Genomic DNA, 11839 nt, shown 5'->3' on the forward strand with positions numbered 1-11839 from the left:
CCCAGGCGGGTCTCGAACCCGCGGGCTCAGGCAATCCACTCACCTCAGCCTCCCAAAGGTGCGGGATTACAGGCTGAGCCACCAAGCCCGGTTTAGCCCTTCCCTTTCATGTGACCCAAGGATGGCCGAGCTCCTGCAGGCCAAGAGACCAAGAGGGATAGGACAATGCTGCTCAAGTCCACACGGTGGGCCACACACCAGAGGGACCCCCCCCCAGTGCCTTGCCCCGGGTAAGACCCCTGGAAGGGGCTGGACTGGACAGGGAATCCCAGTGGGACAGCACTCAGATATGCCCACAGGAGAGGAGGGAATGGATCAATTTCAACGTCATTTAACGAAAATGTAAAGGAAACCTGACTTTGTGGCTGCAATTCATACTCAATTGCACAGGCACACACCCCAAACACAACACACCAGACATCCACGTGCAGAAAACCAAAACACGTGTTCAGATCCTGCCGTGACCCAGAAAAACACAGACACAGCCTAGCAACCAGAAGCAAAGGCAAAAATACACAGAAGCAACACACCCCAGTAAACAACCTGGAGACATACACACGAACTGCAAACACACAACCCAGAGACCCAGATGCCACACCCAGGGGTGTTCCTCAGACACACAAGCATACACCCACACCTAGGACAGAGACCCGGGGGGCACTAGGCCTCGATGCCATCTGGCAGCACTGTGGTGTGAAGAGTGCACTGGCAGCCCCGCCCGCTGCCTGGGTGCCCATCCTTCCCTGGCAAGGTCCCCCTCCCCACGTGCGACTGCCTGGTCCCCTGCCCAGTGCTGGGACCTGATGACTCCCCCCTCGGAGGCCATAGGGGGGTGGGATGGGGGGGTGAGGCAGGGACGCTAACTCCCATCTGGGATTCTAGGGAGCTGAGGGTTGTAATTGAGAAGAGTCAGGGACACGGGGGGCACGCAACATGCAGCCATACTTCTCAAGCCTGTCAGATGTGGCAGCTTAGGGTGTGTGTGTGTGTTGGGAGGTTTGGCTGCTGCTTGGAAGGGCTCCCTTGTGCCACCAAACAGGAGGCCCCAGGATGGAGCTGGCATGGGATAGGCAGCAGGAAATGCCTGTTGAATGAATGTGCGAGGTGGGTGGGGGGCCAGGCCTGGGGACATCTGCCAAGTGGCCTCTCCATCCCTGGAGAGGCCCAAATCCCAGATGGCATTTCCTCTGCACAGTCTACTCCCGGGCCCCAGGCCAGTCAGCGCCCTGGCCACACCAGGGAGGGGAGGTCATGCTCTGTTTCGAGCCCTGGAGTCTCCACCATGTCTTGCCCGGATATGGCAGGGGTTGACAAAACTGTCTGTCGCCCCCTGGCCCTCACTTCTGACTCCCCCTGGCCTGCACTACACCGTGGGTTTGCCCCTCCTAGAGGTGAGATGGCGGTTGTAGATAGCGGAATATTCCACCCCTAGGATTCCCCTCCAGGCCAAGGTTGGGCTTGAACTTGACTCAGGGCTAGGTCTGTAGCACCCAGCACAGGCCACTGCCCCACTGCCACCCTCAGCTGCTGTGGGGACAGCGCCACTGGAATCCGGCCCAGGCTCAGGCTGTAAGCAGGGGAACTTAGCCAAGCCCTGAACCAGGTAGAGTGGGCAGCAGGAGGTTGTCCACACCTGCCCTGTGGCCACTTCCTTGCCTGCCCTGAGGCCAGAAGGATTTAAGCAGCCTCCACCACACCTCCCCACAAGGAGGCTCTGGAGACTGATCCCATGCAGGGCCAGGTATGGCAATGAACTCTGACCTCTGGATCCATGACAACCCCATTGGGTTGGCACTCATACTGGATGCTGAGGGACCTGACAGGCCCGATTTCCTGAGCTCTGAGCCCCATTCTTGGAGTCCACTGGTCCCCCTGGCCCTGACAACCCCGGGCAGTTCTGGCGTATTTTTCTCTGGATCCTGGGCCAGAGACACCTTCCTCCCCAAAGCAGGGTGACCGCCCACTCTGTCCCCTCCCAGCACAGCCTGCACTTGTGCCTGGCCCAGGTTCTGCAAATCCCCCAGCTGCTGTCAATGCGCTGCTAGGCTGAGCTAGGACGCTACCCGAGTGAGGCTAGAGGGGACCCAAGAACGGTCCTTTCACTGTGACCCCAGCACACAGGCCCTTGCCTGTGCAAACGTGTGCATGTATCCAGGTCTCATTCCCTGTCTCGTGGCCTAGCCAGTGAGTACACAGAGCCATCTAGGGTTTTAAAACGCTGTTACGACCCCATCCCATCCCTGCAGGGCCCCAACTGCAGGGCCCCAGCAATCCTTCCAGCAGTTCTGTGGAAAGTGTCCTGACCCACCCAGGAGGCTGAAGTTTATATCCGGTGCTCTTCCCCAGGGTCACTTTCTGAAGTCCTCTTCTCCAGCCTGTGGGGGTGAGTGAAACACAGGAGGGAGAAGAGTCAGCCTCTGCCCTCCCCAGTGCCCGTGCGACTGTTCCTCGGGGCCATGTCTGGGCACAAGCCCCCAGAGTCTGAGTCCTCCCTCACTGACTCCTTCCGCCCATCCTGCCTGACTCACCTCAAATGCTGTGTCCACAATCTCGTCAATGACGGACGCCTGGGAGCGGAATTTCTGTTGCTGGTGCTCCACGCTGGCCACCAGCTGCAGGAATTGGAACAGGAGCTCTCGCTGCCTGGGGACAGGACGGGGGAGAGGCCTGGGCTGGGCTCCCCTGCCTGGCGAATCTTCTTGGCCCCAGAGCCACCCAGATGGCTCTTCCTGCCTGCCTCCCTGCTCCCCCAAAACTTACATCATCTTAGCCCTTTGTTTCCAAGATGTCTCCTTTTCCACATACAAAACAGTCCTGTGTCTGCCTATACCACGAAGCTTCTGACTGTTGTTTACCTTCCCAACCGCCCAACCCTCCATCCACCCATTTGTCCACCCATCTTCTTCCTCCTTCACCTACCCCGGACCTCTCCACACACCCACTGAACCATCTACCCATCCATGCACCCGTCCAACCCTTCCACCCATCCACCTCTCCCTCAAATCTGCCCACTCTTCCCTGGACCCTCCTGCTGCCTGTTGACACCTTCACCATCCTGTGTGGTCACACACTTGCCTATCCATACACCCAACCATGCCCCCCTGCTACTACTCACTCATTGCCCCATTCACCCACCCACCCATCGTTATCAATCCATCCCTGGAAGAACACTTAGAAAACAATGAATACCGCAAGGTGCTCCGTGGAGATGGAGCAAGAAGCAGCCCTGCCCTCAGAGCCAGACAACTCCCAATACGTTGTGGTAAGTGCAAACATGGCGGGGGGCGGGGTGAGGGTGGGGGCTGAGGGACTTGAAGGAGGAAAACCTCACTGGGCACTAGGGGTCTGGAAAGGCTTCCAGAGGAAGCGTTAGTGAGCTGAGTTTGAAAGACACGTGAGGGTTTGCTGGCTTGGGCAGGCTCCCCGGTAGTCCAAGGTGTGAGAACCGCAGGGCACAAAGGGTCAGGGGCATAACTGGGGGGCCAGGGTGGGCTTTGGGGAAGACTGAACTGGAGTGGATGAACTGAAGATGAAGACACCTGGGAAGTGGCAAAGGAAGAAGCCTGGACTTATTCTAAGGGGAGCGGGAGCCGTTGTGAGAGTCTAAACGCAAGAGAAGAGACAAAAGACAAACTGCACTTAATAAAGACTGCCTTCAGCAGAGGAGGGCCAGTGGGGTCATATGGAGGCCAATGAACCCCCAGAGAAAGGCTGTACAACTGTTGATCACCTAAGCCTAGCATCAGCAGCCAGAGAAAGTTCCAAGCAGAGAGAACACACAGGCAAGGGCCCGGCAGGAGAGAAGTGTGTGGAATTCAAGGATGTGCAAGGGCGGTCACGATTACAATGATTCACGGGACTGGCTGAGGCCTGACCTCAAGGGCCTGAATGCCAGGCCACAGGGCCTGGGCTCTCTTCATGGGCGGGACAACCCAGAGAGTGCCAACAGTCGGCCTGCCCTATCTGATGGTCTGCAGCCAGTCTGGACTGGGTGGGATGGGGCCCAGCTTTCAGAGAGAAAGGTCTCCAGGAAGCCAGGCTTGAGAGCCAGGAAGCAGGAGCCTGCGCCAAGGGCACCAGTCGTGGGCACACATCCCCAGCCGTGAGTCCTCAGCTGTCCTGGCTCAGCTGGCCTCTCAAGTAGACAGAAATGGAGGCTGACCATCTGGTCTCCAGCCTATTCCTCTCACCCCACCTCATCGTCCCTCCATCTGGCTAAAGTTTACTCAGCCTCCCATGGCCCAGCATAGGTCTTTAGAGATGAGACCCTCGTGGGCAGGGACTGAGTCTGTGTCCTCTTTGGGTCCCTGGAACCCTCAGAGGGTCTGGCCCTGACAATGGTCAGGGATTATTTTGAGTAAAGGGATGAACGGATCCCTGCTGGTGGGATTGTCTAGGTGGTGCTGGCCGCCTCTGGGTGTGCAGAACCACTGACGGTCTCCACACCCCCCCCACAGGCTCACGCACAGACCTTAGGGCTGCGTCCCCTTCCAGAGGGGCAGGCAACGTCCCTTTCCCATCCAGCCCATGGGTCAGGCCCCAGACCTCGTCCCTAAGACCCGAGGCCCCGCCCCCTCATGTCTCCTCACTTGGCTGTCATGGTCCCAAACTTTTTCTCAATGAGGTGCTTGTGCATGGTGCCCTCACTCATCGTCACGTCAAGGTCTGGTTGTGGAGAGAGAAGGGGGAGGTCAGAAAGCCTTCCTGGCTGGACATCGTGGCTCATGCCTGTAATCCCAGCACTTTGGGAGGCTGAGGCAGGAGGATTGCTTGAGCCCAGGAGTTCAAGGTCAGCCTAGGCAACACAGGGAGACCTCGTCTCTACAGAAAATAAATACAATTAGCCGGATGTGGTGGTGGTGCATGCCTGTGGTCCCAGTTCCTCGGGAGGCTGAGGCAGAAGGCTTGCCTGAGCCCAGGAGGTCGAGGCTGCAGTGAGCCATGATGGTGCCACTGCACTTCAGTCTGAGTAACAGAGTGAGAACCCGACTTAAGAAAAACGAGAGAGTCTATAATACTGAGTGACCTCTCACAGAAACAAAGATCCGAATATCACATGTTCTCACTCATATAATGGACCTTAAACATCCAATACAATACTATACGAAAATGACTGACCGTACTGGGAAACTATGGTGGGGGGAGGGAGATGGGATTAACAGTAGCAAATATCTGTCTGGGAACGGGGAAACACCCCATATCAACAGGGTGCCTGAATGAAACGCAATTGTATACCTAACCCTTAATTATACCCCACAACTTCATAATAAAAAAAAAAAAAAAAGAAAAGAAAAACGAGAATATGCCTGGATTCGGAGAAGGAGTGGAGGAAACCCCATGTGTCATGGAGACACTCAGGGGCTGCAGGAGTTTCTGTTTAGGCTTTCCCCAAGTAGTTCTATTTATTTGTCTGTCTGTCCAGCACCCATTCCCTCTTCTGGTAAAATATCCCAGTTTTCCTGAGGAATCACCCCTACCCCTCTTTAGCCCATGTCATCTAGAGGGAGTGGCCCCATCCCCCAGCTCCAGGACCTTGTGACTTAGGCCTGGCCAATCAGAACAGCCTCTCCGTTTGGCTGCAGTGATTGCTTCAGAACTAGACACAAGGAGGCTCATTTCTGGGATTTGTTGGGACCGCTGGAAGCTCGGGGCAGGGCTAATCTGTGAGGCTGTGGGCCCAGAGTTGCAGGTGACCATTTGCCACCACAAGGGAAGAGTTGTCCTGACAACAAAACCACACGGAGGGCTGCAGAGTGGAGATATAGAAGACCAAATTCTGATCATCACGTGAGTCCTAGATCCAGCCACTCCTGAAAACCCATGCACCCTCAACTTGCTGAGCGATTTGAGCCAATGAATCTCTCGTAAGCTATTTTGCACCGTCTGTTCCTGATGGAGAGTGCAGGTGAGGGACCAGGTAACCTCTGAGAACCCTTGATCCTCTGATGATGACCCTAAGAGTGGGATTCGGGAACTGAGTGAAGTCTGAGAATCCTTAAGCGGGAAGCAAATCAACCTGCTCAAAATCGGTTCACCCAGAAAGACAGGTGTGGGAAATGAACATATACAGAAGGTCCTGAGGGCGACAGATGGGGCCAGGCTGGGCAGGGCCAGTACCTGCTTGGTCGAGCTCCGTCAGTGAATCATCCAGCAGCTTCTCATGGATCTGTCTGGCCCTCTGGGAAGAAGAGGTATCAATCCTGCCAGAGTCCCAGGCTCGCCTATCCCTGGAGTCCCTGGCCTTTCTTGTGCTTTCGGACCTGGCTGCCCGCCCCACCCCACGTGTACCTCCTGCTTCATTTTCTCTAAGCTTTTGAGCAGTGCCGTCTGGAAGTTATCCACCAGGACAGCGATCACCAGGCTGGGGAGGGGGACAGGCGGGTGTTCTCAAGGAGGAAGCCAGAGGAGAGGCCCCTTACCCAGGAGGAAAGGGCAGCAGTGGGGAGGCCTAAAGGGGAGGCGAGGAGCGGGAGGGGAGCGGGTCTGGGCCGAAGAGCAGGGCCGTCCTCACTTGAGGAAGATGAAGTACTGGATGATGATGTAAACAGTGAGGATGGCAATGATGTACCAGGCACCTGGGGAGAGTGAGAGACGGGGCTCAGTGAGCTCACCCACCTACTCCTGCCCCGCCTGGCGGGCACGGGAAGCCCCACTCCACAGAAGGGGTCGCTGAGCCCTCCGGGTCTGCCCACCCGGCCAGTCCCTGCCCTCCGCGCAGCCTGGGGCCCGCCCCACCCTGAGCCCGGCTGTCCAGGTAGATGAGGGACCAGTCGTCCAGCGTGAGTAAGGTGAAGAGTGTGAAGATGGTGGTGAAGATGTTTTGAAAGCGCTTGGGATCAGATTTGTGGAACAGAGCCCGGAGTACCATGGAGAAGAGCACTGACCGTTCAGGGCCAAACCAGGCTCTTGGGGCCCGGCCCTGCCCCAGCACCCCTCCTCCCGCCAGGTCCCCGCTCTCCCAACCCCCTTCCCCAGCAGCCCCTCAGGCTCCTGCCCCAGCCACAGCAAAGGATACAGAGGCAAGTGGACATGAGGATGAGGATGGCCGTGATGGACGGCAAGGTCTGGGCCAGGGTCCCTGTCACTTCTTGGAGGCTGGTCAGAAAACTGCGGGCCGAAGTGGAAGGCAGGGCTAGTGAGCAGGGGCAGGAGTCCGTGCCCAGCAACGAGAGCTGGCACCGAAAGCAGGAGGTCTCTGATTTGTTGGTGACTTGGGTGAGCCCTGGTCCCTTCCCTGGAAAATGAAGAGATTGATCCCAGGGGAGGGTGGCTGTCGCCCGCTGCCCCAACCCTTGAGCAGGTCACAGTGGGCTCCTTGGGGGCCCAGGTCTGTGACCCTTATCCCCTCGGAGTTCCCACGCCAGGGTGGGGAGCCGCAGTTGCGCTGACCGGAACCTCCGAAAGACCTGGATGGCCCTCAGGGCTCGCAGGCTCTTGAAGACCTTGATGATCCGAAAGTAACTTTGGCGGTAGACAGCGGAGTGCAGCTGCATGAGCGTGAAGTCCAGCACAGCCATGACCATGATGAAGAAGTCTGAGGGTGAGGTGGGTGCCTGAGTGCGGTGGGCGCCTGCCGGCTCTGGCCCCCCAGTCTTCTCGATGCCAACACCCCCTCAACCCCCTTTCAGACACTTCAGTGGCTCCCTGACCAGCTCCTCCCCCATCGGCCCCAGCCCCACCCACCCAGACTGTTCCATAAGTCACAAAAGTACGCGAGGCCCAGGGCGATGATCTTGAGCAGGGCTTCCACTACGTAGATGCAGAAGAAAATGGAGTCCAAGACCATGAAGTGCCACTCTGTGGGGACACCAGGAGCGTGCTCAGGGATGTCCCCAGCACCCCTGATGCCCTCTCTCTCCTTCTCACCACTGGGACCTCACACAAGCCCAAATACCCAGGGTCTCCTGGCTCTGCCCTGAATGGCTGTGTGACTTAACCACACTGTAACTCAGTTTTCTCATCTTTAAACGGGTATAATACATGCCGCTTAGGCTGGGCTCAGTGGCTCAGCCTGTAATCCCAGTACTTTGGGAGGCCGAGGCGGGAGGATTGCCTGAGCCTGCGAGTTTGAGACCCACCCGGGCAACTTGGCGAGACCTTGTCTCGACAATAAATCAACTATTAGCCGGGTATGGTAGTGCAAGCCTGTAGTTCTGGCTACTTGGAAGGCTGAGGCGGAAGGATCACTGGAGCCCAGCAGGCTGAGGCTGCGGTGGCCGGAGCAGCCACTGCACTCCAGTCTGGGTGACACAGTGAGACTCCAACTCAAAAAATAAAAAAAATTTAAAAAATAAAAATAGGCCGGACTCAGTGGCTCAGCCTGTAATCCCAGCACGTTAGGAGACCAAGATGAGTGAATTGCCTGTGCCCACGGGTTCGAGACCAGCCTGGGCAACTTGGCAAGACCCTGTCTCTACAATAAACCAAAAAATTAGCCGGGCGTGGTAGCACACGCCTGTAGTTCTGGCTACTTGGAAGGCTGAGATGGGAGGATAGCCGGAGCCCAGCAGGTCGAGTCTGCGATGGCCGTGAGCATGCCACCGCACTCCAGCCTGGGCGACGGAGTGAGACTCCAATTAAAAAAAAATAATAATTAAAATAAAAATTTTAAAATGTCGCTTGATAGAGTTGTCATGAGTATTAAATGCATTTAACACAAGCGCTTAGAATAGAGCCTGACACAGGGAACCTGTGGCAGATCTTTCCTTCCTCCTGTTCCACGATGTTTTAGGGGCCAGTTTTCCAGGTCATCCGCTCTCACCCCTCCAGGACCGAAATTTCCTCAAAGTCCGCTGGCCCTTCCTGCAGACCCTGGTTCCAGGCACCCCTCTGCCCAAAGCAGCACATGTAGGGCAGATGCGTCCCCTGGTGGCTGTGGCTGCAAACAGCACAGCCTCCAGTTAAGCGGTCTCCAGCTGGGTGACTGACCTCTGCAGTCTCTCTGACCCTCACCACTGACCCTGGGCGATGCCCTGTACTCCCCGGGGGCGAGGATCAAGTGAACTGAGTTATAGAAATCACCCGGCACTGGATCAGGCCCACAGGAGGTGCTGCAACAACATCAGTGACCTTCTCTCTGTGGACAGGGCTCCCTGGTTCTTACCACCCCGGATCTCGACTTCGGCAAAAGTCTGGGCCACAAGCATGATGGTGTTGAGGCAGATGATGAGGAAGATGAAGGTTTCGAAGGCCAGGGACTGGGTCAGATTCCTGATCATTGTCCGTAAGTCCTGAATGAGGTAGCTTAATTTTTCCCATAGCCATTGGGAGAGGCCTGTACTGTGTAGCTTCTTGTGAGTTCGCTGAACCCGGCCAGCTGTAAGGGAACCAGAAAGTCAAGTTTGTACTTGCCTGCCATTGGCTCGCCCAGTGTCAGTTCTGTGCTGGTATTGGGGCCACAGGCCTGACCCCTTCCATGGCAGGTGCCAACCTGCTGGAAATTGGAGGCGGCTTGAGTGGATCCTGAGGGCTCCTGTGTCTACACTTCCATGTCTTTGCTCACATGGCAACTTACTCATGGAAACCCCATCTTCTTGATAAACTCACCCTTTGCCTTTATGATCCTGCTGAAGGCCAGGCACGGTGACTGAAGCCTGTAATCCCAGTAATTTTGGAGGCCGAGGTGAGAGGATTGCCTGAGTCCAGGGGTTCGAGACCAGCCTGGGCAAATTGACGAGACCTCATCTCTACAATAAATCAAAAAATTAACCGGGTATGGTGGCATGCGCCTGTAGTTCCAGCTACTTGGAAGGCTAAGGCAGAAAGATCACCTCAAGCAGGTCGAGGCTGTGGTGGCTGTGAGCGTGCCACTGCACTCCAGCCTGAGCGACAGAGTGAGGCTCCAACTCAAAAAAAGAAAAAAAAAAAAAAGATCCTGCTGAAACTTTCCTCTGGGCTGCCTGTCCCCATTCAATAAGACACTCACCCTTCTCTGCTTGTTCATGAAACTGTTGTCATATTTATTGAACTACAGGATCCAAGTTTGAGGGATTGTGAGTTAAAGACAAGGTCCCTCTCCACCCTCCAGTGAGGTCCTCATACGGGCACTAGTTCCTGGTCTCTGTCCCCAAGCAGCTCACAGTTTAGTGGGAGAAACATGGACAGATACAATCCACAGTGGTCAGTGCTCTGAGACAGAGGAGACCAAGCCCCATCCCTAGATGGTCTGATTGGTTAAGTGACCACCCTAAGTCTTGGACCCTTTGAAAGCAGCAACTGTGTTGAATTCTTTCCTGGGCGGCCAAACATCCACATTAGACAAGAGTCAGTGCCTGAAAATGAACTTGTGAATGAAGAAAGCAGCAACTGAATGAAGACACTTCATGGCCTACGGAGATGCCTAATTCAGAGAATAAAAAATAGGATGATGGACAGTCGGGAAAGACAATAGCCAATGGAATAGATACACAGGAAAGAGTTCAAGCCACCTGATCTGTGGAAGATCAGTGCAGGGCCTGGGTTAGGTCTAGAATCTGGGCCAGGCAGGGTGGATGGGAAGTAGGGGACCCAACAAAGACTTACCTTTGCGTCTCTGAAATGGCTCATCTTCCTCCCAGCTTTCTGAGTCCTTGGAGGTCCGAATATATACTTTGTTGGAGACTTGGGAGCCATGACGGTGAACTGAAACGTGGGACCGAGCCATGCGGTGGGCTGAGCGCCTTGGGTGTGCTGCGCCAGGTGGAAGAGTTGTCGGATGAGACCCGGGGCTCAGGTCACGAACCGGACCGCGGGACTTATATGGGAGAGGGAACTGGGAACTTATTTGATGGTCCGCCCTGTCTTGGTCGTCACTGAGAAGGAAATCATGGTGATGGACACTATGGCGGAGGTGGTCTTGGTGCTGGCGGTGGTAGACTCTGCGGTGGGAATGCTCACGGTGGTGGTGATCACTACGACGGTGCTCGCTGAGGTTCTGAGGTATGCCATCGTGGAAGGGGCCCTCGAGGGAATGATGGGAAAAGGTCTCTCTGTGATGATGGGGCCTTCCATGGTGCTGGGCGTCATGATGGTGGGATCCACCATGGTAGGAAGTCTCACCGTGGTGGTAGGGGTCATGGGACGCCTTAGGGTGGTGAGGATCACTCTGGTGGTGAAAGCCACTGGGGTGATCAGACTCACTGGGGTAGATTCTTTTGCCACTGTGGTGCTCATCCTGGGGTATGCCAAGATGGCGAGACTCATCCTGGTGATAGGACACTCTGCGGCGATGGGACTCATCATGGTAAGTTCCGCTGTGGTCTGCCCTGTGCTGTGTGAATGAGCGGGAGAATACATCCGAGTTATTGATGTCTACCTCATTTTGAGTCTTTTCAGGTGCTAGTCTTTGATCCATGACTATGCTGGGAACTCTTGAATGAAGAGAGCTGAAGACCTGGAATTCTCTTCTCTTCTAAGCTGAGCTCAACACAAACTGTGGGCCTGGGCTTCTAGGAAAGCCTGACGGTTCTCATGGAACTCTCCACTCTGTGATGTCACCAACATGCCCCCCGCCTAATTCCAAAATGCCTCCTCCTTGGCTGTAGTTCAGAATCAAGAATGATTGGGTCTGACTCCTTCATTGTAAAATGAGGAAACTGAGGTCAAGGAAAGGGAAGGCCTGGCCCAAGGTGACCCAGTAGGTCAAGGACAAAGCTGAACAAAGAAATCCATGGTGACACCATGGCTTCATCAATTACTTTAGCCCTGTGAGGCCAAGTGGCCCAGTCCCCAGTGCCACCTAGATATCAGTTGGTTCTGGGGTGAAAACTGCCTGAATCCCCTGTATGTAGGTGTGTGACCTTGGGCTTGTTGCTCAACTTTCCTGTGACTTGGTTTCTCCCTCTGTAAAACAGGGATAGTA

At 55.6% G+C, this 11839-nt stretch overlaps 1 protein-coding gene across 1 annotated transcript; it reads right to left on the reverse strand.

Annotated features, from left to right (window-relative positions):
* Nucleotides 1-2203: 2203 nt before the first annotated feature.
* CATSPER1 (cation channel sperm associated 1) lies at nt 2204-11332 on the reverse strand. Its single transcript, XM_008061025.1, has 13 exons — nt 11038-11332; nt 10522-10668; nt 9104-9316; nt 7684-7797; nt 7390-7534; nt 7016-7107; nt 6736-6879; nt 6512-6575; nt 6289-6361; nt 6118-6178; nt 4590-4665; nt 2529-2643; nt 2204-2375 (listed from the first exon to the last, which is right to left on the reverse strand). The coding sequence occupies exons 1-13, from the start codon at nt 11330-11332 to the stop codon at nt 2349-2351; spliced, it is 1566 nt and encodes a 521-aa protein (XP_008059216.1). The 3' UTR covers nt 2204-2348.
* Nucleotides 11333-11839: the final 507 nt, after the last annotated feature.

This window comes from Carlito syrichta, unplaced genomic scaffold, assembly GCF_000164805.1.
Source record: "Carlito syrichta isolate Samal-C Ts95f unplaced genomic scaffold, Tarsius_syrichta-2.0.1 Scaffold304878, whole genome shotgun sequence".
Classification (NCBI taxonomy): Eukaryota; Metazoa; Chordata; class Mammalia; order Primates; family Tarsiidae; genus Carlito; species Carlito syrichta.

Coding starts and splice junctions, on each gene's coding strand:
- CATSPER1 (XM_008061025.1), bottom strand. CDS start 11,332: ATGGATCAAAGACTAGCACCTGAAAAGACTCAAAATGAGGTAGACATC. Junction 9,317..10,521: donor GCCATTTCAGAGACGCAAAG/GTAAGTCTTTGT, acceptor GTTCCCTTACAG/CTGGCCGGGTTCAGCGAACT. Junction 7,798..9,103: donor CGAAGTCGAGATCCGGGGTG/GTAAGAACCAGG, acceptor GTGTCCCCACAG/AGTGGCACTTCATGGTCTTG.